Consider the following 25925-nt stretch of genomic DNA (forward strand, 5'->3'; position numbering starts at 1 on the left):
AAAGAGTTGACATTCTGATACATTTCTTTCTAAAGTAACCACTCAGGACATGTTACAAGTAAACATAATAATATAAATGCCTTTTCTACATTCAGTTCACATACAAAATATAAAAATATAAAAATTATTCTGGACAGAGTGGCGTGTAGATTGGTTGTAGTATATGTTAATGACAATTTAAAATCCTCTGTACATCATTAAATTGATGATAGATGTTCTGTAAGTACAGTGTCTGTAGATAAACTGCAACAGCGATGGTGGAATTACATCCACGCTAGTTTGTAGGATTTCACATCTGGGGTGCCTTTCATAATGGCTTCTTCTTCAGTCCAAAAACAGCAATGAACAGAACAATCTCCACAAACGCAGGCAGCACACTAGAGGGAGAGACAGAGATTGAAATGCAGAGAAAGACAGAACCACAGTATATACAATGATACTTCATTGTTTTTACTTTCACTCTCAGTCCACTCCCTGAAAGTTAATACATGCCTGCACATCAACAAGAATACACCAACCTGCATGTGGCAAAAATAACCCAATATGTCCAGCACTCCCACCTCTCAAACACAAAGAAAGACAAGGAGACGGAGGCGCTGCAGTGGACTGCCAGTGCTGGGTGAAACATCTGTCAGGGAAAAACTCTCTCAGAAAGATACCTTCACATATTAACTATATTATACTAACCTGCAAATGGCAAGGATCCACCAGTAGATGTCACACTCCCACTGCTCAAATAGAAAGAAAAGCAGAGCCACTGAGGCACTGGCATGGACTCCTGTTGCTATTGTAGGTGAAGAGGAAGAGTCATGGAAGTATAACTGAAGACTACACTAAAGTGTTAGTATTCCTGATCTTATGAACCTGCAGTGTATTATTTCAAGTAACACTTGTTATAGTTTGTGGGATTCACAGGAGATATTTCATGTGACACTGAATTTCTGAGTATGAATTCTCACCATATTTTGACACAGTTTCTGCTTTTATATCTCGTCTTAAGATGCATTTTTATGGACTCGCCTTTTCACCTGACCTGATCTAGTCAACACAGCTCTGTGGTGCAATTGACTGATTTTGAGTTTATTTTAATATATTGACTTACCCTTTGGGTGTTGTATTTGTTAATATCAGTTATATGGTCTTGTATTGTGCGCTTGTATTTTTGCTGTTCTTGTGTTCTTGTTTCTTATATTTGTTATTGTCTTTTATGCTGTCTATGTAAAGCATGAGAAGTGCTAAACAAATAAAATAATTACTATCATTATCATTATTATCATGATTATTATCATTATTATTAATAATAGTAGTAGTATTAGGAGGAGGAGTATTAGTAAGTGTAGGAGTAGTAAGAGTAGTAGTATTTTCTTTTCAAGAAGCAGATGAAATTTTAATAATTGCTGCTCTTATAGTAACCATCTTATTTTTCTACTAAAACATGAGATTGTCATATCAACATCTCAGTAACAACTGCATGGGATATGATTTTAGACAAATACATTGACTGTAATATCTTAGTACGAGTAACTCGCACATACTGTATATGTATCAACAACTGCATCATCAGTGAGTTGGACCCACAGTGTCAGCATAAAGGATACACAGGAGACCCTGGCTGCTGTTGAACATGGACACTCCGGAGAAGAAGCCGACCAACTCTATAGCAAACAGACCGAGAGTGACCGCCAGTGCCACCACCAACCTGTGACAGAAAGATTAGTACGGTGCAGATGTGTGAATGTGTGTATATGGATGTGTCATAATCTTACTTACCTTCTATCTTCATTCTCATATTGCTCTTGTGTGAAATCCAAAGGCAAACAGGCCTTCACGTTATTTTCCTGTAAATCAAAAGCATGAGAATTATAGCTGATGAACTGTAATATTAATTACTTTACACATTACATGATTGGGTTATTTCAGATGAAGGTTTGCCATACCCTATTAAGGCTTTTTACAGTATTAGATAAGTTATATATTGTCTGCATGAATAATTGCTCAATGTTAATTTGGACTTTTTCAGAATAAAGTTGTAAATTGTAAAGATGTAACCACCAAAGCACCTAAGACTTTTAATTTATCACAGTTGTTTAGAACAGAGGTTCCCAACCTTTTTTGGCCAGTGATTCATCAGTTCATTGTTTAGTCCATAAAATGTCAGAAAATAGTGAAAAATAACTGTTAAAGGGTTAACGTTCCCCACAGTATAAGGTATCTTTAAATGTCTGGGTCTGTCTGACTAACAGTCTAAAAACCAAAAGATATTCAGCTTATCATCATGTTCAAAAAACGAAAGCAATAAATTATCATATTTGAGAAAGTCTAACCAGCTTTTTATTTATAAATTATTATCATTTTTACATTATTGCTTAAAATGACTCAAATAATTATCAAATTATCAAAACAGTTGCTGATTAATTTTCTGCCGATAGACTGATTCACTAATCGACCAACCTCGCAGCTCTAGAAAGATGTTTTTGGTTGGAGACTTTAAGGTGTAAAGCAGAAATCCACAAGAAGCAAAGCAGAAATCAGAAGAAAGCTCGTAAATAAAATAATGTGTTGTTTCCAAAATATATGTATGTTTTTCCTGTCACTATCATCTCGTGATCCCTTTGAATAATTCAGCGACCCTGGATTAGGAGGGACTTGATAAATCCTCATTACTTACCCTCGACCAGAAGATTGTGATAACAATAACAAGGTGAGCGATGATGGTCAGGAACCGTGCAGGTACAAGGCTGCTGACAACCGACATTATAAGGCTGCAACTACTTATTTAATAAATCAACATGTAATATAAAAAAAACTCGGATCCAGTGGTGAACTGATGAAAAAAACAATGTAATGAGGGTTTCCGCAGTTTAAATGTGCCCCGCCGCTACTGTTAGTTAAGTTACCGTATTTAGCTAATTTAGCTAACTTAGTAGATATCACCACGTTATTAAGCTACTTTTTAAGTTACTATTTACAAACCATCAAAAAAGCAACACAATGCAAACACAACGCTGTGTGGTTGCTACAACAACCGCAGAGTCGGTGCATTCTTTATTACTGACGGGAGGAACGAACAACCTACACTCAAAGGTTCCGGACACGGAGAACAATTGAGAGAGGACTGTTCATGTTTTTTTCTTACTCGATGCTGCCATCTACTGGCAATTCCAGAAACTGGGCCACAGTCAATTTGGCATATTATTTGTGCTTTATGAACATTTTGGGGCTACGAGTAGGCTACAGCCTTTCACATCACCGACCAGGAGCTTGATTTTGAGAAACAGAGCTTCTGATAATTGATTGGGAGAAGGTAACATATGTAGTGATGCATTGTTTTTGCATACGCATATGATTTTTTTTCTTATAAAAATATCCTGAATTATTCTGAATATTTGATCTCACTGGCCGAGTATATGTGTAATTTGGCGTCAGTAAATTTGCAAATGAAATATTTGTCATTATGACCTTATACTACTAAAATCCACCCTAACATGGTTTCTTGGGCAATGCGGTTGTGATAGCCTTAACCCCCAAACCCCCCTCCCATCCTATTTCTACCACGATTGCAGACAGGCGACGGAGAACAGCGTGCGCAACAGCACGTATTAAGCACACCAAAAATCATCTACAGCGTATCTGTGGCTGCATGTTCACCAGTCCAGGCCGACGTTTGCTCGTCACGACAGACACAACCTGCCCCTGGCTTTCCCCCAGAAAAAAGGGGGGTTTAGTCGCCGTATTGCATATAGAAGCACAGGTGCTGGCATCGTGAAGGCATGGCAGAAGCGGAGTTACAAACCTTTACCTCTATCATGGACGCGTTGGTTCGTATAAGTGTAAGTATGGCGAGCATTTTATTCTATCTCCATTGTGCTTATTTTAAATAAAATATCATACATGTCTTTTGTCGTACACCTTGATATTTCTTCACTAAATGTTGCTGTATTTCCTGTCGACACATCTGAATGCACAGGTAGTCCGTGTGATGTAGGAAATGGGTGTAGCTAAATTTCTCCATTCGATTTTTTTTTCTATCTATTGAATTTAACAAAGACTGTTTAGTCAAAGCAAGCTTGTAGCCTTCTGTAGTTTGATACATAAAAGAAAAGCCCCAGATGACACACATTCCTATAAGATCCAAACGTTTTATCAGAGAAAGCTTTATTGTGGCTTACGGGCCGCACATGATGAGAAAGCAGAGATGATGCGCGTTGTCATAGAAACGGGATGCTGCGTTTAGCTGCTGCAACGCTAGGATTTGGCCTCGATCAGCAACGCATGTGTAACACCGAGGCCCACGCCACGAACTGTGCAGAAATATTAAAATCTATTTTATTGACGTGATGCACATAACATCTCGCCTCTAGGATACAGACTTTCTACCACAGCAAGGCACCACAGAGCTCGTTAACCTGCATCTGGATGTCAAAAAAAGGTGAAGCTAGATGACATTCATGTTGTAAAGGGGCTGGCTCACACCTGTAATCAGATGAAGCTATTTTTCATGCATTTGCCCTTCTCATGCTCAGTATCTCCAACCCCAGCCTACGTAACTGTGTCTGCAGCAGCTTCCTCTGTAGCCCTCAACTCCTACACATCTCATATACATTTTTTTTCAGGTCACATGAGGTGCAGAATGTAAAGAGCAGCAGATTCTGTACTTATTCCAGTGATTCAGCCTGTGCCTGATCTGACTCCTTGCTCAGCTCTATTCTCTACCCGTTCTCCTCTTTTCCAGTCCAACATGAAGAGTATGGAGAAGGAGCTGCATTGCCCAGTGTGTGATGAGATGGTGAAGCAGCCCATCCTTCTGCCATGCCAGCATAGTGTGTGTCTGCTGTGTGCGGCTGAGGTGTTGGTACAAAGAGGCTACCCTCCCCCAGACCTGCCCCCGGAACCAAACTCACCAGCCTCCACACCCAACACCCGCTCCCCACGACTGGCACGCAGACCCATACCCAGGACCCCCGACCGCCTGGAGCGAGTCCTCAGAACAGGTTGAGGGAGTATGTGTGTGCATGTGTGTGTGCTTTGAAGGTGCTCTTGTGTGAGAGAAAAACTGAAGGATCTCATTGATTGAGTTTTTTTTTAAATTTTGCTTTATTGGTGTGAATGTTGCAGCAACAATATTATCGAAACATAAAGAATAAATTAAACAAAATAACTAACACATATTAAGATTGATATGTATTAATTATAGTATCTCCGTCATTTATAAAGGGAAATATGATTTTGAAACACACCTTGATATGTCAGCTTTGACCTACTTGACACATTAATATCTTAAGGTTCTAGACATGCAGAGTTGTATTTCATGACTTATTTAACTGCACGTAGAGCAAGGGCCACAGAGGCAAAGACAGTCAAGGAGGCAGAAAAGGTAGTTACTGTAGCAGCTGCCGAGCAGGTGTTTTTTCAGGCGTGTGTGTGTGTGTGTGTGTGTGTGTGTGTGTGTGTGTGTGTGTGTGTGTGTAAGCAAATATAATTTCCTCCACTGAGAGCTGACCTTTATTTTATCACTGTGCTCTCCATGGATATACAGTATGAGGAACGAACAAGAGTTCACCTCTTTTTTTTACCTCACTTTCTCTAAATTCGCTCCATTCCCTGTCTCTCAACTTTTACATGCATGACTGCATTTTCACACCTCTCATACTCGCTTAACTTTTTCTCATCTCTATCTCTGCCTCCATCCATTTTTCTTCTCTCTCAGTGTGTGGGACCTACCCAGGGCGTAGGCGGAAGGATACAGCCCATCCCCCCATGCTGTTCCCATGTCCTTCCTGTCAGCAGGACGTAGAGCTTGGAGAAAAAGGCCTGACAGACTGCCTCCGCAACCTCACTCTGGAGCGGATTGTGGAGAGGTATACACATGCACAGACACACATTCATAAATACAGTACATCCTGTAGCAGATAGAGTCAGAGCTGAAACTGCTGTCAATGACTCTCAAAATGACTTTGGAATGTGTTTTATTTATTTCTAATGATGATATCTTATCAGAAACTAAATAATCAAGGGTTTTGAATAAAAATCCCTTTAACCAGTCCTGCAGGCAATGAGGAAAGGCAGCAAATGAAAGAGTTAGTCAATACCACTTTAGAAATGAGACAGGAAATCATTTGCTGGAAGGAGTTTCAACAATGAATCTTGCTTTTGCTCCTGATCCGAGGATAAGCTTAAGAGCAGACTGCTTGGACAGCTCAAAAACTGCAGTGTCCAACAACAACTGTAGTAAAAATGGTTAATTTTTTACCAAAGCTATGTGGAGCAAATTTGGAGTGTAATACTTCTCAGCCTTCTTTAATGTTAATCATCCTCTTATCAGTTCAAACAGATAAGATCAAAGTGAGAGGAGCTGCTTTAGGAGAAGTCTTATGCGATGGGTAGAGAGAGAATTATGGGGATATGCAGTTTCCCTGTTTCACACACAGCAGTTTGATGAGCGCAGCTGCATCCTCCCCAGGCAGAAGCTGGTTTGGTCAGGAAAGTGTGACAGTGCATGTTTTGCTGTGCAGGATGCACTAACAAAGCAGCAGCTGGTGATGTATCCAGGTCAGCCAGTTAAAGAGTTGGACTACTGAAAAGAGAGCAGGACAAACTCATCTTTCCTATCTCTCTTAAGACTCTTTCTTGCTTTCTTTCTTGTTTTACTGCTGCAGAATCGAACCTTATCTCCCTGTCTCCCCTGTTCCCCCCCAGGTATAGGCACACAGTAAATCTGGGCAGCATAGCCATCATGTGTGGTTTCTGTAAACCTCCTCTGTCTCTGGAGGCCTCTAAGGGCTGTGCTGACTGCAAGTCCAACTTCTGCAATGAGTGTTTCAAACTCTACCACCCCTGGGGAACCCCCCGAGCCCAGCACGAACACATTCTACCCACCAACAGCTTTCGGCCTAAGGTTTGTTTTCTTTTGTGTTTTCTGCACAATACACAGTAGCTTATCTTATATTATTACTGTGCCATAATCCTCTGTGGTCCCCTAGGTCCTAACGTGCACAGAGCATGAGCAGGAAAGACTGCAGTGGTACTGCCGTAACTGCCAGAGGTTGCTGTGCCCACTTTGTAAGCTCCGTCGGATCCACCATGGACACAAAGTGCTGCCAATAGCACAAGCCTACCAGGCCCTGAAGGTAAGTTTGTGTCTGTCATCTGTTTGGACTGTCGGGATCCTGGTGTTAGCAGCACTGAAAAAGCAACTTCTGTGTTGGTCTTACAGGACAAAGTTACCAAGGAGGTTAACTTCATCTTGGCCAACCAGGAAACAATACAGAGTCAGATCACTCAACTGGAAGCTGCCATCAAACAGATGGAGGTGAACTAGCTTTTCTGTGTTTTGCACATCTTCTTCTGCTTTGCCATTTAAACTATCTAATTTATTTCCTCATGTATTTGTACAGGTGTAATAATATTAGACTACATGTCTTGCAATCCTTTACTTTACTGTTGTGTAGTACACACGTAGATATTCCCCTCAGGATGAATAATGAATTGTCAGGTCAAATTTCTAACCTGTCCAATTATTCAGTATACTAAAAAATACCTGCAAAACTAATGATGGCAGCCATAGTTCATATTAGATACCAATTAGCCATTAAGATGTATTCATTTTTAGTTTAGCACCTGACAGGCTCACAGAGCCACTAGAATGTCTGTATACTTTCAGTCTTGTTTCATTTAGCACTTTCATTCCCATTCTGTGGGTTCCCCTCTCTGTCTCTCTGCAGGCGAACAGTGCAGTGGCTCTGCAGCACCTGACCCACTCTATTCAGGAGCTGGGAGCTGCTGTAGTTGAGCGTCAGGGGCTTTTGGCTCTTGCTCTGGAGGGATCCCACAACAGGAGGCAAGATGCCCTGTCTTTTCAGGTCTCAGAGAAGCAAGGCCTGCTGGAGCATACAGGCCTCATGGCCTTCACACAGGAGTTGCTCAAAGAGACTGATCCACCCTGTTTTGTACAGGCCGCCAGAGTCACTCACAACAGGTAGCTTCAGCAGAAGCTTGTTGACATCTCCACATTTGTGTCTTCCCTTCTGTCTTTGAATCCTCTCTTATGTTTTTTATCTTTCTCTGTCTCTTTGTCTCTACCCCTCCAGGCTGGTGAAGGCCATAGAAAACCTGCAGTGTTTCTCTCTCTCTGCTGATCCCTCCTTCAGACACTTTCACCTAGACGCATCAAAAGAGATCAAACTCATCAACAGCTTGGAGTTCATACGTGGTGGGTTGTTTGCTCCTTTCTTTCTACAATATTAACCATGTAGATGTGAAATTTTACTTCTTTGAGATATGTTAATGTCATCTGCACTTCATCCACAGCCCCACTGGCCCCAGTCATTGACACGCAGAAGACACTAGCATACGACCAGCTGTTTTTGTGCTGGCGCCTCCCTCAGGACTCGGCCCCGGCTTGGCACTTTTCTGTAGAATACCAACGACGGGCAGGAGTAGTTGGAGCCACATGGGGCGGTACCAGATCCCCTAATACTTTAACAACATGGCTGCGTCTGGATGAGGTTAGAGGAACCAGTGCTGTGGTCGACCGGCTGCAGATGGACAGTGTGTACGTGCTTAGGGTGAGAGGCTGCAACAAGGCCGGGTTTGGAGAGTACAGTGAAGAGGTTTACCTCCACACTCCACCTGCACCTGGTAATTTACACATATATTTATACATATTACACATATTACATTATACAAGATCATTTCATTTTCACATGTGATTCACTGCAAAAAGCTTTATCTTTCCTTTTTTCTACAAATAAAACAAGTGGAATCATACTTTGAACATTGACCAATTGTCTTTTTTTTCTCCATCTCTTGATTTCCCCCATCTTTTTGATTTTGCACCAAATCTTCTTTTTGTTTGTTCTGCACTCCTGTTTCATCCCAGTCAAGCTATATCCACCTTTGTTTTTCTTGTCTTCTGTACTTTCTAAAATTCTGTCTTGTTCTTGTTATATATTTTTTGTTTTGTTATTATCCCACAAAGTAATTCCCTTAAAAATAATGTTTAATTTAAAAATAAAACGTTCTAATCAGTTGAACCAATGTGGACATACCCTCAGTTCTACTCTGTTTCCCACATTTTCTGGTAAAGTCACTTTGACTACACCTTTTCTCCTGTGCTGCCTCATATTCTGTGTTCCCCTACAACTCTTCCTTAGCTGTTCCTCCATGTGTTCAAACTTGTTGTAGCCTGACTCTGTTGCAGCTGCAGAATCTAACCCCTCCTCCCTCCATCCCTCTTGACTCCTGTCCTTCACTTTCCTGGCACCTCTGTCCCTTCCCCCCCCCCCCCCCCCTGTTTACTCCTCCCTTCTCCCAGTGTTAAGTTTCTCTTTAGACTCTCGCTGGGGGTTGCACGCTGATAGGCTGGCACTGGGTAGAGGCCAGACCTATGCACGTAGTGTGCCAGGCCTGTCCCTTCTGCAGGCTGCTGACCGCACACTCACTTCCTGCCACTTGACCTCTGACCTGCTGGTGGCAGACTTGGCCATCACTCAAGGCAGACATTACTGGGCATGCTCTGTTGAGCCTGGTTCCTACCTGGTCAAGGTGAGAGGGATACTTGTTAATTTGTTATTATAATGAATTGTACACTTAGAATCAGCTTAACCTGACAAGCTGACTTGAAATGTTCACGGCTAAAGCTGTCTGTCTGTCTTTCTGTTTCTTTCTCCCTCGTGCAGGTTGGAGTAGGACAGGAGACAAAGCTACAAGAGTGGTTCCATCTCCCCCAGGACATGGCCAGCCCTCGGTAAATAACCCTTACTATCCTATTTATGTCTCTTAAAGCTTTAGATTAATTGTCTTCTGTAAGCCTGTTTAAAGGACGGGTCTGTTTGTTATGACAACGTAAAAACCACAAAACCATAATTTCAAATATGAATGGGATTTGCCTCTGTCATATTGATTTGTAGGGCTCTTGTTGATGCAAGTACCTTCATTTACACAACCCAGTACAGAGGCTTAAGAGCCATGCCACAATTCCTGCATACTTAAAGTAGCATCAATTGATTTTTAATTGATTTTGTGGCCACTTGGGGGCAGCAGAACAACATGTAAACGACACATTGACATGATATCCCCTGCTGCGCCTTACTCCTCTCACATCACATGTAGTCAGTTGATCCATTGTTGATTTAAAATGCTTTAAAATACTTTTATTACGTATTATTCAGTACTTACATTATGGACCACATTCTTTATGTTTTGTGTATCCAAGTAAAGGTGACCCTTTATAAAGGATTTAGCTTGTTTTTGCTATGCAAAAACATGTGTTGAAGAAATGTAAAAAATATTTTTGCACTGCACTGTTAAAAAAGGCCCTTTTTCTTTTTCTTTGTCATCTATGATGGTAAACTAAAAGGGTTTGGGTTTTGGACAAAACAACAACATTTTAAGACATTAACTTGGCCTGTGGGAAATGTGTCACTATTTTCTCACATTTTATAGACCAACTGATAAATCCATGATGAAAATAATTGTAAGTTGCAGCCTTAATCTGATTATTAAAATCATAACAATAGGTCTCCACAGTACAGCTGTTTTGCACACTTAATTTGAATAACTACACGTTAAATATACAATGTAATCGTATTTAGTAAGAGCAAACAGACTTCAAACAGAACTGTTCTCAAGGTTTAAGGAACAATGTGCATGGCTTTAATCAGACAGACTCGAACCATTTTTTTGAGCTTGAAAAAATCAAAACATTTTTATGTTATTGTGTCATTGAGGTGGTAAGCTAGCATTGCAAGTGGATATATCACATCTTCAGGTCCTACTGTATCCAAACTTATGGGTCAGAATCATGAGGTAGATATTCCTCCTTCATACAGCTTTTCATCAGTTCAGCCTAATTTTCTTTTCCTCCCAGCTGTGACCCAGACAGTGGCAATGACAGCGGGGCAGAAGACGGCCAGGACTTCCCTCCCATCTGCTTCCTCACCATAGGCATGGGCAAAATTCTGCTTCCTCAAGGACATGGTCACAATCAGAGCCAAGTGGACAACCAGAGCCAGAGCCAGGGAGGAGCGCACTCCCACAGTAGCAGCCATAGTAGTCTGCCACACCCTCATACCACTCCTCTGCCACCCCGACTCGGGGTCTGTCTGGACTGTGACAAAGGACGCGTCACCTTCTATGATGCCCACTCATTGCGTATCCTATGGGAGGGACATGTAGATTGCTCAGCTCCTGTGTGTCCGGCTTTCTGCTTCATTGGTGGAGGGGCCCTGCAGCTGCAGGATCTTGTGGCCAATCGGAGCATCGAAGACCCGCCACCACGGAGGGTAACCATCCAAACACGTGCAACAAATCTAAGTAAATAAACTGTGAGGGAGGCAGTTTATTAGCACAGTTCAGTCAGTGATCAAAGTTTACAGTAATGAGAGAAACCAGATAGACCTTTATTCTCCCATGTATGAAATTGCCTTGCCTTGATCCTGTCAAGCTTTGATACTTGATTGAACTGTCACTGTGAACATGATCATTTTTTTCATTTTTGGTGTAATTTTTGAGATCTGACCACAAATATTTGTGGTTCTTTATCCTGCATCCGCACTTGGCTTGAAAATATAAAATGTCTCCTCTGGCTGTATTTATTGGTATTTTCTTCCTGCTTTCTTACTCCACGTCTTTGCAATGCTCCTATGGACATTGTCGCTGAAGTGATTTTAGACTATGCAGAACTCTGTCGACAGGGTGAGTGAAACACCTTTATAGGTAAAGAAGATCTGTTTGTAATGTAAGAAAAATCTGCCCTCTGTTTACACTTGTCTTTTGTCCCAGAATAATTGGGCAAAAAAAAGTTGCATGCAAGTGTAACTAAGATTCATAACTTACATATATGCAGATAGCTGACTGTCACCATGTAAAAGTACCTCAGATATAATGTATGTCTATTTTCTATCTTTGGGATTCATTTTTTATGTAGCCCCAACAACTATAAATGACATACTGTATGTAATGCAGAACATGGACACAGTGAGCGTACTTCTGTTGTTGAATTGTAACGTTCTGCTGGCTCCGTCAGGATCATGTCTCTTTGTCTGCACAGTCCCAGTTAGTATTTTATATAGCTGCTGTTTTGCATTTCAAAAGGACTTGTGTGTTTTAACTTGACTAACACAGTTGCCTGAATGTTTTCAGACTTAGAACAGAAATCAAAGTAACAAAGGTTCCAGCGAATAATGTTTTCATTATCCTGTGTGAATACATTTCAGTGTTAAACATCTTAATGAAAGCTAAAAACGTGGATGGCCAAAAGTTCTTCCAGTATTAAGTCGTGTTAAAGTGTTTTGCACATACATTTTAATGACGTCTAGAGTGATGACTTCAGCTCAGATCAGCTGAGATAAGCTAATGAGGATCTGCTGTTAATTATTATTTATTTAATGAGCTTTTGTTGAATTTAAATGGGATCTTTTCTTTGTTTTTCTTACTGTAACTTTTTTTTCCAACTGATTTACAGTCATGTTTGGGGGACGTAAGAGCCCAGTTAAGTATCACTTCAAAGCCAGAGATTGTCTATATTGTAATTTTTTCAAATCAACTGGCTCTGACTGTATTTTTGGTATATAATATGATGATTTTTTCTGGTAAGTGTGTGTTGTGGGAAAGTTATCTGAGCTCATGCTGTGATTTTCATGCTTTCTGTTGTGTGTATGTGTGCGTCTTGTCCTGAATGACGTGTCTAGACTCCTCTACTTGCATTACAGTACAGCACTTGAAATACTTCAGTCTGTAGCATCTCAGAAATCAGAATCTCCTTATTTAGACTTTGCCTTGCTGGCAGAATGTTTCTCTCATGTCATGAGAAAAAAATAAATGACTGATAACAGTAACATGGGGTCTCTTTGGTTTCAAATAATGATCACACTAGAGGCTATAAAGTGAACTCTACAACCTTTATATTCATGATATTATCAGTAAAGGCAATGATGTGAGGTAAGACAGAAACTTTAACCTTAAACCTTCCATCATCACCTGTCATGTTCCTACCCTGCAGCACAAATCATCAGCATGTTTTTGGTCAAATATAACTGCCAGTTTAATTGTTGTCGATTATAAAGTTGTGACATTTTGATTGACTCTAAATAGCAGAACACTGCTTCAGCAGGGATTGTGAAAACACACTCTCTTGTTGTTTGAATGTCACAGAGGAACTGATGTCTCAGAGTCTGTGGTTCCTGCTGGCATGTAAGGGCAAGCATGCAGTTAATCGTTTGAGTGTGCCAGAGCTGCTTGAACAGGTACAGTGGATCTTTTGTGCCACAGGGTTTAAATATAATAATCCCACTCTGTTCTGTGCCAGGACACACCTTAGGACACCTGATACAGAACGAATAGCTTGAAATGGTACAAAGGTAAGTGGTGAACTGCCAGAGGTTAAAAAAAGGTAAGGTTACCCAAAACTAACACAATTATACAAAAACACTTTAAAATGTTGGTCTTTCCTACAGAGAAATTGTGAAGAAAGTCAAGGTGTCAGTGAGTACAGACAAGACAAGTTTCTGAGAGTCAACAGCTTGCGTGATAGGTGGTTCACAGGACAACAGCTTAATAGTGGTCGTAGTAAGCAAGTCTCAGTTTCAACTGTGAAGAGAAGACTTCCAGTTGCAGGTTTGACAGGTCGAGTTGCAGCAAGAAAGCCATTGCTAAGACGTCAGAATAAGAAGAAGAGGCTTGCCTGGGCCATGAAACACCACCAATGGACTACTGAAGACTGGAAGGTGTTATGGACTGATGAATCAAAATTTAAAATATTCTGTTCATCACGTAGGAGTTTTGTACGCCATTGAGTAGGCAAAAGGATGGTTCCTCTGTGTGTGACATTAACTGTCAAATATGGAGGAGGAAGCATGATGGTCTGGGGCTGTTTTTCTGGATCCAGGGTCGGCTACCACAGCATTCTGCAGGGCCATGCAGTACCCTCTGGTATGCACGTAGTTGGTCAGGAGTTCATCCTACAGCAAGATAATGACCCAAAACATAAGTCCTTGATATGCCAGAACTACCTCAGGAAAAAAGATGGTAAAACCAAAGAAAACCAAGATGGTACACTTGAAAAAAAATTTTCAATAAAAAACTGGAAAAATTGGGGTGTTCTATAACTTTTGACCGGTAGCCTATATAAGAGTGAATTGGCCAAGACAGCAGCATTGTTGGAGTATTAAACACAAACAATGCAAAACAAATACAAGTACACACTGCAAATGTCAATACGTAACTGTTGCAATCAAACTAGAGCTACTCAAACGTTTGATAATAGTGTCCTGTTTGCTGCAGGACTTTGCAATATAATTCACCACTAGAGGGCGACCATGTTTGTAAATTCCTGATATCCTCAGTGAAAGGTCAGCAACAGGTGTGCCTTGTGTCAACACTGGCCAGTCTGGTGACAAAGCTGTGATGGCATGTCAGATGTTACAATTAAAGAGATTTCAGTCTCTGTGTGGTTCTCCTGAGCAAATCTTTGTGCTAGTCATTGTTTTACATCTGGAAGATTGTCTCTCTCTGACTGTTCCTCTTCTCTTTCTCTTTATTTATTTAGGTTAGCCAGAATGCATTCATATCAAATATACCAAAAGTGACGTAACACAACAGAAGAGAGTATAATTTAAAAAATGACACCATATTTGTCCTCATTATTACTCTAAATAATCAAATGTTTTCACTCTCTCCTAGTCTTAATTACACCTCCACAAGGCTCTTGTTCCACTGTGGTTGCCTCTTTGTTCACACACATTAACCTTTCACACAAACGATAAGCTAGTGAGCGTCAGTGAGTTTACATGCAAGAGTGATATTCCCCTGAACTTCCAACTCGAAAGTATTGTGAAACTTTACAAGGAAACTTTTTTTCCTTGTAGGATGATTTATCAGAGCAGTGAATTAATTGCCTGATGAAGATAAAGATAGACAGAAGGTAACAAACAACTAAATCAGTTAATTACAGTATTCAATTAAAAGATATTTTACCCAAAGAATAATGTTTTTGTACTCATACAGTATATCTTAAAGGTCTGGTTGACAAAATTACTTGGAATGAAACTATTTGAGTAGCCAATGATGCATTAGTTCCTGTTTAGAGTTGACTGAAGCAAACTGATAAAAATGCTGATAGCCATGCAGAATAAGTTCCACACGCACTGAGATCTAGTGAACTTTCAAATGTGCACACTGTGCAGGAAGCTGCAGAAATGTTTGCTATAGCAAGCACAGACTCTAAGTCCCCTGAACAGCTGTGTCTCCTGTCTTTCCTCAGTACCTCTGCACATCGCAGCAGACGTGTATGTCCTACGTGCCCACACATACACACATACATAAATACACAAACACACGGTAATCTATGCTTTTAAAGGTCTGTAAAACTGTCAAACAAAATGGATCTCTGAGAGGTTTGTGAGCATCATCAAAAAACAATTTTGTATGCTCCCCCAAACACACACACATCCACGCAATCAAATCCAAATCCATTTTACAAGGTTACCGTAAAAATAAAAATAAAAGACTTCCAAATCCATACGTACACACACACAAATCTGCCACACGTGTGTGTTCTGGATGGATAACAAAATGAGTGAGCATGCTGAGACAGGATCAAAGCTCCTCAAGCCCTGTGAGTATTTATGTGTATGTGTGTGTGTGTGTGTGTGTGTGTGTGTGTGTGTGTGTGTGTGTGTTTGTGTGTGTGTGTGTGTGTGTGTTTCTGTGTGTGTGTGTGTGTGTGTGTGTGTGTAAAAACATTAGCTCCTTGTAAAGTCTTTAACTGTACTGCACCACCTGTTCCCACCTTTAATTGTGTTCTTCACATAGTCTGTTGCCTGCATGACTGGATACACTATACAATTATTAGCAAAGATGTGCAGAACATGATCAAGAAGCAAAACACAGCAACAGATGCAACTTTATTGAAATGAGCTAAATAGGTTTTGTGCTTGATGCAGTTAATGCTCCTACTGTTGTGTCCTGCCCAGCAGTGTTAAGCACAGTTGTTGAATCTCTGATATGCTCCACTGGTAAAACAGAAGGATACCTGATGAATGATTTATATGTTAGGTGAAACATGTATGTTCATTCATGCTGACAGTGTTTTGGTCCATAGGCTGTCTTCTGACAGCTTAATGACTAGCTGTCCACATATCACTTCACTCTCCCAATCTGAAGGCCAGTGGAACCAGAGGCATAGGGAAGAGCAGGAAGGGGAAGAAGGAGGAAGAGAATGTAAAACTATCTGGGAGACCGAAACAGCATGTACTGAACTACCCTCAAACCCTTAGGACACATCAGAGGTTCTGCTTGTTAATCTATTTCCATGGCTGAGGTATAGAGCAAAGGTCTTTTAGCGCCAACTGCTCACAGTGAAAGAGCTGAAGAGTCACATTTTTGCATGTGTGATTGTGTGTGTATGAGAGAAAAAAAAGGGAGGTGGGTGGCTTCTGTGTGTCACCTACAACGTATGCATGCATAAAATTCTTGTTTTTGTGTGAGCCCCTCAGCTGTGAGACTCTGAAGAAAAATGCTGATTACAAAGCCAAACATGGAGAAGCTGGTAAAACTTGGAATAGAAAGCCACTTGCTAGAGCACCAACTGTTCTTACCAACAAGGGAGTGCATGCATATACATGAACATCAATAAAAAAAGCTATAGGTCTAGTATGAGTGTTAATTGGGTGACTTCTAGTTAATCTGTGAAATCTGCCGCACATAAGATTTTTTTCTCATGTGAGACTGTTTGTGTGTTGCTCTCTCTGCTTATAAAATCTACAGTTACATAAATCTTAGACTGGCTGACAGGTTCATGGAGCAGAGCTGATTATCACTGCAGATGATCTGAGTGTATGAAACATGGCAGTCAGCTGTCTGACTATTTGCAGGACCACCATGTACATTCTGATACTGTTTCGTGCACAAGAGGAAGCAGTACGAAGATATAAGTAATTAAAAATACAATTTGGGGAAAGGATCAAGGAAAACACAACAAAGAGAAAGAAAGACATAAAATGACAGTGTGGAATAAGAGGAGGAGCAATCGCTGACCATGGGAATAATGAGATAAACAACTCAAGGGAGGTGGGCGAAGGGTGAGGGGCTGACAGGAAAACTGAGAGAAGCACATTCCTCCTTTGCTTCTTGTTCTCTTCAAAACAGCAGCTGGGACAGGTGTGCTTTTACTGATGGCAGAAAGTGCACAGGCTGCTGACTGCCTCCCTGTGTGCTGTGTGTGTTTATATGCTGAGTATGCACACTAGCCTGGCAGCAGACTGCATGTTAGCAGGGACTTTGTTGTGTGTAATTATGGGGGAAACAAAACCCATAGATCATAATTCGTCCATAATGACAAAAATAGACATCCAAATGCACACATGGTGTTTGTGGGGGAGAGATTGTGGGAGTGTCTGCGTAGGAGACAGCAGGATAATGTACATACAAAGTGTATACGCCTGTGATTTAAAGGATGTGTGCAAAAGTACAAGAGTCAGCTTGGTGTGTGTGTGTGTGTGTGTGTGTGTGTGTGTGTGTGTGTGTGTGTGTGTGTGTGTTGTTTAAGGACGTAGTCTCTACTCCAGGAAACAGAGGGATCCTGTTTGTGACTTGAACTCATTGTTCAGCTGATTACCCTTCTCATCACCCCTACAAACACTCATATTGAAAACATAGGCCTCATGTTACTATTTGGCTGTCGACCAAAGACGTGTACACACCAGTGTTGGGCCGTGCTTTTGTTTCCTGCCTAACACTTTGCACGTTGTCTCTTCAGAATGAAGCCACAGTTTCTAATGAGGGGTGTGTCCAGCCAGTCTATCTGACTCCATGCTATTGTCCCTCCAAGCTTATTGATGTCTGTCTTTTCACTTCAAGAATAGACAACATCCAATCCTCCCTTATCTTCTCCAGGACTCATCATTTACTCATGTTTCTTACCACTAACTCCCTACCCGCACCACCTTCCTTTTCCTCCTAAATGACTAATTTGTAGTCTCAAGGTCTCCACTCTATAGCTGACTGTATCTGGGTTGTTTATCAGGACATGTTGGCTTATATTTTTTGTCAAGAGCAGACCTGATGAGACTGACTCACTTGCCTACGCTATCCTGTCCCAGATTTTCTTAAAATAAATGTTCTAGCCATTTTGGCGAAGCTGTCTGTCTACCACTTTAGAAAGAAATATTTCAACAATGACTTAGTGATATTAAGCTTCCCAGACAGTATTTTCTGCTGACTTTGGTGACCATCTGACTGTTCCCCTAGCCAGTGTTGCCAGATTGCAGTTTTCTGACCAATCTGGCAGCACTGGCTTTTTACTTAATTAGCCTAAGTAATTATGTTATTAGATAAAATAATGAGTGTATAATGAATGTGAGCGGGTTGTGACGATTTGGGATACTTTTTGTACCATTAGGGCAGTCTTCACTGACAGGAAGTTAGGCCATATTCCAATAAATGCGTCCCTCCTCTAAACCAGTTAGATTGGGACTGAGTGCATTGAGTTTAGTAGGCTCAGCTCAACATGCAGTGACTGATAATTGATGTCAAAAACCAAATGTCATTTCTTTATTAAAACTAAGTTGAAACCTTTATTACTTTTATCTTTCATAGTTTGGCGATACATGTTTCTTTGTGGTTTTGGGTTTGACTATTAAAACAGAAGACCAGAGATGATAAGACTATGAAATACAACCCTAACCCTCACAGAGCCGTTAATGTGTACCTACGAATTCATCTTGTTTTACTAAACTTTACTAAATGTTACAACAAGTCAAACCCAAGTTTCATATAATAATTCCTTTATTCTTGTCCCAGGTTTACTGGTTTACCTCAGTCTAATTTACATTACATTCCCTTGTGCTTCGTCACATTTTCTCCCTTTTCTTTTTGTTCCCACTTTCAACCGTTGTTCATTTATCTCCCACCTCCAGTCTTCTCAGCTTAGTTTTTCTCCTACATAAAACCCATTTTCAGTACAATACTGTGTTGTGTCTGTGTGCTCTGTTAGGGGCAGGCTCTTTGAGCACAGGAAGAGAAGCTAATGTAACACACACACACAACACACAAACATGGGATGAGAACCTCTGGTGTGGCCTTTCCCACCACTGCCCTCTCTGTATCAACATACTCACACAAACAAGCTCATTCTCACTGCAGCACCATCAAATGGGCTTTTGTCTCTTCTTGCACAATCACAACCCCAGTCTCTCTCTCTCTCACACACACACACACCTCCACGTGTAAGCTCATTACTGCCTCCGAAAACAAAACCTCCGTACTACATCACATATCTTCTCACTTCAAAGGGTCATGTACAGCTTTCTGGCTTTACTAAGCTAAAAAAAACCAAACACATCTCATCTCTTCCATGTTCACAGTTTAACAAGCAATCAGGAAATACACATTGCTGATGGTGAAGGTAAAATTTATTAACATGGTACTTTTTAAGATCTTCCATTCACTCAGAAATTAGTGATCAGCACTGACAGGGAGCTCTTGTATTTGCATAACATATGTCCTTATTACAGATAATAATGAGGAGACTCCATTACCCACCAGAAAAACAAGCACTATTCATTATTGTAAACAAATCCAATGGTGTTCATTTTATTTGCATTTTATTTAATCTCATATACAAGAGTTTATAAAAATAGCATTAACTATACTTAATCTTGGACATAGGCCATCATACACATTCTGTATAAAAAAAAATATAGAAAAAGTATAGAAAACAATTCTAAACAAATATAACTTAAATGGTGATGCGGAGGCAACTCTGAAGAGATATGAAAGTATTTCATACTACATGTCAGTAACAGTGAACAGAGCAACTGTATGACCTACTAAAGTAGCAGCTGCAAAAGTTACAACTCCACAAAATCTTTGGATAGTACGACATAAGTAAGTTCCAATCCAAATCACTGGATTACACACAGATCAGAAACTCTTCCCAAATGCTGGTAGATCAGTAAATGCCATTCATCTTTAATGGCAAGTATGACCTAACAGAAGGCACTTGAAGGACAAGAGGAGGAGACACAGGTTACAGGTTTGATAAATAGCTGCAGAAAAGAAACATCTGTCATTATTCAACTCAAGTGAATTCATCATTTCTCCCGACTAATTGTGCTCCTTGATATCCCTTCCTGGAATGATAAAGTGAACAAACACAATACATTATCTCCACTTTAGGAGTGGTGTTGCCCCACTGACAGTTTGTTTTGCTCCACCCTGTATGATTAAAAAAAACACAAGACAATCAATGGGAAGGCTTTGCTGCAGCCCTCCATAAAGTCAACACATACGTCTTGACTTTCCCCTTTTTCACATCTCTTTCCCTAATATCCTCATATCTGCATCGGCTTATAGGAAGGTGATTGATTAGACGCAAATTTCCAAAACAGGTAAAATCTGATGAGGCTGGTGAAGATCCCAGGTGTGTTTGGAACCTGAGGTGGACATAAACACACACAAAAGGAAGAAATGAGGATATTAATCATTTCCCATATCAGTGTTGAAAAATGTATTTACACATGCTATTAACTTTCTGACACAGTTGCATAGTCTCTCTGTGTCATACCACAATGTAGTAGTCGTTCAACTGGAGGCCGTAGAGGACCCAGGAGGTTGAAGTGAAGAAAGTAGCTACAGTGAGAGGGAAGGACAAGCACTGCACATTACCGCTACGCACTATCTCCACCTGAAAGAGAGGAGAGAGAGAGAAAGAGTACGGCAGCAACCCGTTAACAATACATTATATTACATCCATTAAAGCTTGGGGTCTATTTCTTAGGTTTTGGCCAATGTGACATTAAACTCACCAGTACAACTGCTGATTTGGGAACACAGCAACATCACTACAATGTCAGAGTAAGGAGCCCAAAAAGGTAATAAACTCAAAACACACAATCTCTAATTGTACAAGAAAACAGTGTGTACAAGACTACAGCAAGAACAGAAAGTCAACAGTTGAAACAAGAAGTCTGTCTGTAAACTGTGATGGATGTTTTTGCCATTTACCTTTGTTTTCTTGGCTTTGGTTTTTTCTAAGACTGTCTGACTGCTCACTTTGGATTTTTTAGCTATTTTTAGCTGCGTTTCAAGACCTCAAAAATCAACTTGGTGAGTAATCTTCTACTAAGACCAACAGGAATGATGTCCAAAACAACACAGATAAGAGCCAAACTATAGTAAACTACATTTTCTCTTTAAAACTACAAGCTCAATTAGGTAAAGGTAATATTCACAAGGATTGGCTTTAAGTTTGTTCATTTAGTGCCATTTCTGAATAATTCAGTGTGGTGCAAACATGATATTAAGTAAACTGCAAGACAACAGAATGTATCTAAGGAGATGTAAAGTACAAACAGACAGAGGCTGAGAATAACAGGAAGACACAGATGAGAAGAAGAAAGGCAGGAAACTGACTTAGGGTCATTTGGAGCAGTGAGGCAGATGGAGGGAAGGAGACAAACAGGATAGTAGACTGAGCCACTGGATGAAAAAAAGAGACAAAAAGGAAAGAGAGAGGCCAGAGGATTTATGTCTTCACTGGTAAATAGCCGTATGTGTGGGAGACACAATGGCACATAAGGTCAGAGAAGAAGACTAAATGTGCTGTTTACAGTTGTCTGTAATGAAAAAGAGTCTGAGGTGAAAATCAAACTGACATACCACAGCAAGCTGTAAAGTTACAGCAAAAAGCAAAATATGTTTTCCAGTAAATATTGTGATGTTGATAACAACGGGGACACAAACTCTTAATTGGTTTAAAAGCATTCATCTAAAATACTCCATACTTTCAGAGGTAAAATCATCTTTTACATTTACAAATCCAAATGTTTGCCATTGTTAGATTATTTTTATGGCAAATTGTCAGTGCTGCAGAATATAAAACACTATAATTCAGAGGTATGGGGATGATGGGATGCACAATTTTCAAGCTGCACTTTGAAATGCAACCAGCTTGACATATTTTTTCTGGTTTTTCATGGGCGAAAAAAAACAAAAATGACTAGTTACCATGAATTATAGATCACAGTTCAAGCAAAGCAATAACTCACTGTCTTGTCTACCATCTTTCGAAAAAAGAAGAATAAAAGATGACACTTTGTTCCAACAATATCTGACAAAAATAGACTGGAGAATGCTCATCATAATTTGGAGGATCATAACTTGATGTGTTCAAATTTCTACATTTGTCCAATACATAATCCAAAGCCAACAAATGTGCTATTTACAGACATGTAAAAAATACTCACATTTGAGAAGCTGGAAAGCAGCAAATGTTTGGCTTCTATCTTGATAAATGACTTCAAATATTAAGGGACTGATCGTTTCAGCACCAAAGAATACCAATGACATGTTCTGCATATGAGGAGATATTGTTAATAATCGCAAAATGTTTTCTTGTGATTATCATGATCACTCAACTGTGACTGCATTTCAAAGTGCAGCATATTACATAATCTGTTTACACCTGCTATTAACATGGGATCTATATTCATATACATTATCTTGATAATGACATCTGATCTGTGGGTCTTTTTATTTACACCTGGTATTAAAACACGCTCTTGTTTTCTCATTTGTGTCTGCACTATGATTGAATCTCAATATGCAAATTGGTGGACTTCACAACAGGCATGGCAAGTCTTAGGTCATGGAAAGCAATGCTGTGGATTGGCATCATTCTTTTATTATTATTATTATTTTTTTTTTTTAAAGAGAAGACTTTTAGCCACTTCAACTACTCAAGTTATGCAACCTTTCAACTTGCTGGATGGATTTTTTTTTACGTGTGAATATGCTCACGCTGTACAGGTTGCATCTGATTGCTTCTAAATGTGTTCTGACTGATCAGATCATAGTCTGATTACAGTACTTTCTGAGTGTATTCACATCCAGATACAGATAGCTTGTCAATGCCAGGTGTAAATGGGGTATATGAGTCGAGTAAAAAAAAAAGAAAAGTACATGTGACTTTTTACATGCTGTCTGTAATGCATATGTTTCATACCAAGTCAGTTAGGGGCGACAGGTACATGCTGACGGTGATTACGCTGCAGGTGAGGCCTAGCTGGCTGAGCTGAGTGTCTCCCTGAGGAAGAAACGTGGTGAAGTAGAACCAGCCACAGGTCAGAACCATTCCTGCTGCAAGTGTCTGGGACATCACCAACCTCTAAAACAAAAAACAAACACATGAAGGTGCGGTCAGATAGGTGTGCAAACAACACACCCAATGTAAGCTGATCCTCAGTCCACATACTGACCTTTTGTTTTGTGTAGTGGAGATACGTGGCAACATAGAGGATCTGCAGAAGAGCCCCAATAACGTTGACCAATACAATCGTTTGATCTCTCTTCAGCATCCCATAATACAGCCAACCCAGGTTACTATGACAAAAAGAGGAGCATTAGATGTGCGGACCAGAGTGTCATATAAAGGTGCTGATCTTATCATAGTGAAAGATAACTTACTTAAGACACGTGGTGAGGAAAGGGAGAAACTGGATGTTGTCGGCACTCTTGGAGTCTCGCATCTTCTTTAGGTCGGTCCTGTAAAAACACACAGAAAGAAAGAGAGAGACAGAGAGATAGGCAAAGAAAAGTCAATACAGAAGACAAAGTTATCACAAGTCACCATCACTGTGTGGCTGACAGTTTACACATGGAGGTGCAACAATTTCAGAACATCTACATCTATTTTACCACTCTTTTATTTTCTACCTACCACATGAAGTTAAAGAATAACTAATAAGGATAAAAATGACACCACAATAAACATTTCAACTTACAGTCCAGTCGAGAACATCCCGACTGTAAACACGATGCAGGCCCATGATAGCAGCTGCAGCAACTCCATAGAAGGGGGGTAAAAACAGAAGCACTGCCAGTTCTGGTACTCTGCTTTTGATTAGAAGGTGTCGGAGCTGCAATGAAATTAAATATAGCAAATAACTATAGTGCGCTGACGTCCCAAACGCTGCTTTTCGTCTCTTGCAGTATTTCCGTGTTTGCAATCAGTGTGTATAGGTTTTCTGCTCGCTGACTGGCTGCGTGGTAAAACACGTGGTTGGGTTTGCTCCAATAAGGCAATAAGGCTCCAAAACGATGGCGGAACTCGCGCATGACGTCGTCAAGTAAAAAGCATACAGACTATGGTAAAAACATGTGAAACGTGCTGTCAGTGAGCTGGAGGATGAGTTTTGTGTATACCTGGATGCATATTATGAATATTATAATAAAAAAAAATATTATAATAAGTAGATGGTTTGACTTGATGGATGGATGGAGGGAAATCAGAGAGGCGAGCACATCTGTAATGTGTAATTTAATTTCAGTTACTTCTGAAAATGTTGATGATTACAAAGGAGGTTACATCTGAAGTCAGACCTTTAAGATTTTGCTCAGGAGGAGGGATTTTCCCTCATAAAAAATGAATATGTTACTGAATTCATATATTGCTGTTTTTAATTCTTTGAAAAAAAAATCCAATTAAGCCAATGCCAGACTTTTGACTTTTTTTCATTAAATATCTTTATTTTATATTCCAAAATCTATATGAACCAATGAATACATTTTCAAATGAGAAATAAATCTTGCTTCATAAGAAATGATCTACCTTATAAATCATGTCAGTATCCATGAAAAACACCTGAACTTAGATTTTGGTGGCTTAATGGGTACTCACCCCAACTGCTGAAAACATTTCTTGGAAAAATAAGAAAAGTAATCAAAGAGTAATCAAATGTAATAGGCCTGACATTGCTTTGATTAAATAATTATAATAGTTATTAATATTATTATTACTAATAATAGTAGATGGACTTTGAGTTATATTTTTTTCATAATGTTTTTGTTCAAAATTACAACCAATGGGAGGGTGGGACACACCAATGTATTTTCTTCAAATTTCAGTCAATATGTATAATTGTTTAAGTGGTCAGTAGTAATTTCATGGATGTTATATGCAGCATTTGAGATGAGGTTTCATATTTCATCATTTAATTAAAGTACAGCTACCTTCCTTTCAGCAAATTAATTATAATCACCTATAAAGTATTTACTTACTTCTCTTACCTCCCCCACCGTCACAGATCCTCAAATCAGCCAGCTTCATCTCCTGCATTCAGCCGTCAGGAATGAGCATCAGAGCTGAAAGGTGTAGATGAGGCTTTCAGTGGTGCAGTTTATTCACTGCGGAGCTCTTCCCACAGACCCTCATTCATCCTCAGTCAGTCTTCACTTTTCAAAAGGCTCTCAAATTTGACCTTTACCAACAGTCTTTGATGTATAATTTTCTCTCTTCCTCTCCTTCATTTTCCTTTTGTTCTAGTCCTGTTGAAATTTTGCATCTGTTTGACATTTAATTTTTTTCATTTAATTTGTTTTGTCCTCAGTGGCATTTTCTATAATACTTTGGCTGTTGAGCAGTTTTATCTTTCTGGCTCATATTTGATCTTTTTGTTATTAAACTGTAATTTCTTCTCCTTTTGAGACAGTTCCTCTCCCATTTTTGTTAATCCCCTAGAAACAATATACACATTTAAAAGTACATATTTATCTGACCTTGTTATTTATATTCCCTTGGTCATTCCACATATATATGTTTATGTTATTCGTGTAATTCAGTGATGGAAAGTAATTTATATACATTTTTTGTTTTTAAAGCTACCTTTACCTTTGTTACATTTTGACACATTTTTTGTTTAGGTTAAAATGTTATTAACCACTTAACACACGCCCCTGTTTTTTATGCTGTTAGCCTAAACGACATGCCCAAGTTGCGAGCAGCACAGATCCCACATAGTTTGAGACTCAGAGATGTGTCTGGTATCATTGGAAAGGAAACACTCTCAGGATTCTTGTAAAAGTGTCTGTGTGATTCTGTGACTTACTGACAAAGAGTGGCAGAGGTTACAATGATGGGGTTGTTTACT

The 25925-nt window shown here is 39.8% G+C and overlaps 3 protein-coding genes across 5 annotated transcripts; 1 reads left to right on the top strand and 2 right to left on the bottom strand.

Annotated features, from left to right (window-relative positions):
- Nucleotides 1-3: 3 nt before the first annotated feature.
- Nucleotides 4-2800, bottom strand: tmem107l (transmembrane protein 107 like). 2 transcript variants are annotated; one of them, XM_053327180.1, is made up of 5 exons: nt 2669-2800; nt 1771-1838; nt 1599-1699; nt 688-784; nt 4-377 (listed from the first exon to the last, which is right to left on the bottom strand). In XM_053327180.1, the coding sequence occupies exons 1-5, from the start codon at nt 2753-2755 to the stop codon at nt 308-310; spliced, it is 423 nt and encodes a 140-aa protein (XP_053183155.1). In that variant the 5' UTR covers nt 2756-2800; the 3' UTR covers nt 4-307. The 2 variants fall into 2 exon arrangements, with proteins under 2 accessions (XP_053183155.1, XP_053183156.1); XM_053327181.1 differs by lacking the exon at nt 688-784 and adding an exon at nt 519-615 and having other exon boundaries at nt 308-377.
- A 970-nt stretch (nt 2801-3770) lies between these two features.
- On the top strand, nt 3771-11531 carry trim46a (tripartite motif containing 46a). Of its 2 annotated transcripts, XM_053326907.1 has the most exons (13): nt 3771-3830; nt 4733-4991; nt 5708-5858; nt 6697-6895; nt 6981-7127; nt 7214-7309; nt 7722-7975; nt 8088-8209; nt 8308-8637; nt 9314-9543; nt 9678-9745; nt 10868-10989; nt 11026-11531. In XM_053326907.1, exons 1-13 carry the CDS (start codon nt 3771-3773, stop codon nt 11319-11321), a joined length of 2334 nt encoding a protein of 777 aa, XP_053182882.1. In that variant the 3' UTR covers nt 11322-11531. The 2 variants fall into 2 exon arrangements, with proteins under 2 accessions (XP_053182882.1, XP_053182880.1); XM_053326905.1 differs by having other exon boundaries at nt 10868-11531.
- Nucleotides 11532-19397: 7866 nt separating this feature from the next.
- Nucleotides 19398-24008, bottom strand: slc50a1 (solute carrier family 50 member 1). The gene is made up of 6 exons (XM_053326936.1): nt 23781-24008; nt 23464-23541; nt 23256-23379; nt 23003-23164; nt 20564-20683; nt 19398-20432 (listed from the first exon to the last, which is right to left on the bottom strand). The coding sequence occupies exons 1-6, from the start codon at nt 23846-23848 to the stop codon at nt 20331-20333; spliced, it is 654 nt and encodes a 217-aa protein (XP_053182911.1). The 5' UTR covers nt 23849-24008; the 3' UTR covers nt 19398-20330.
- Nucleotides 24009-25925: the final 1917 nt, after the last annotated feature.

The sequence above is a fragment of the Scomber japonicus genome, chromosome 10, assembly GCF_027409825.1.
Source record: "Scomber japonicus isolate fScoJap1 chromosome 10, fScoJap1.pri, whole genome shotgun sequence".
In the NCBI taxonomy this organism is placed as follows: Eukaryota; Metazoa; Chordata; class Actinopteri; order Scombriformes; family Scombridae; genus Scomber; species Scomber japonicus.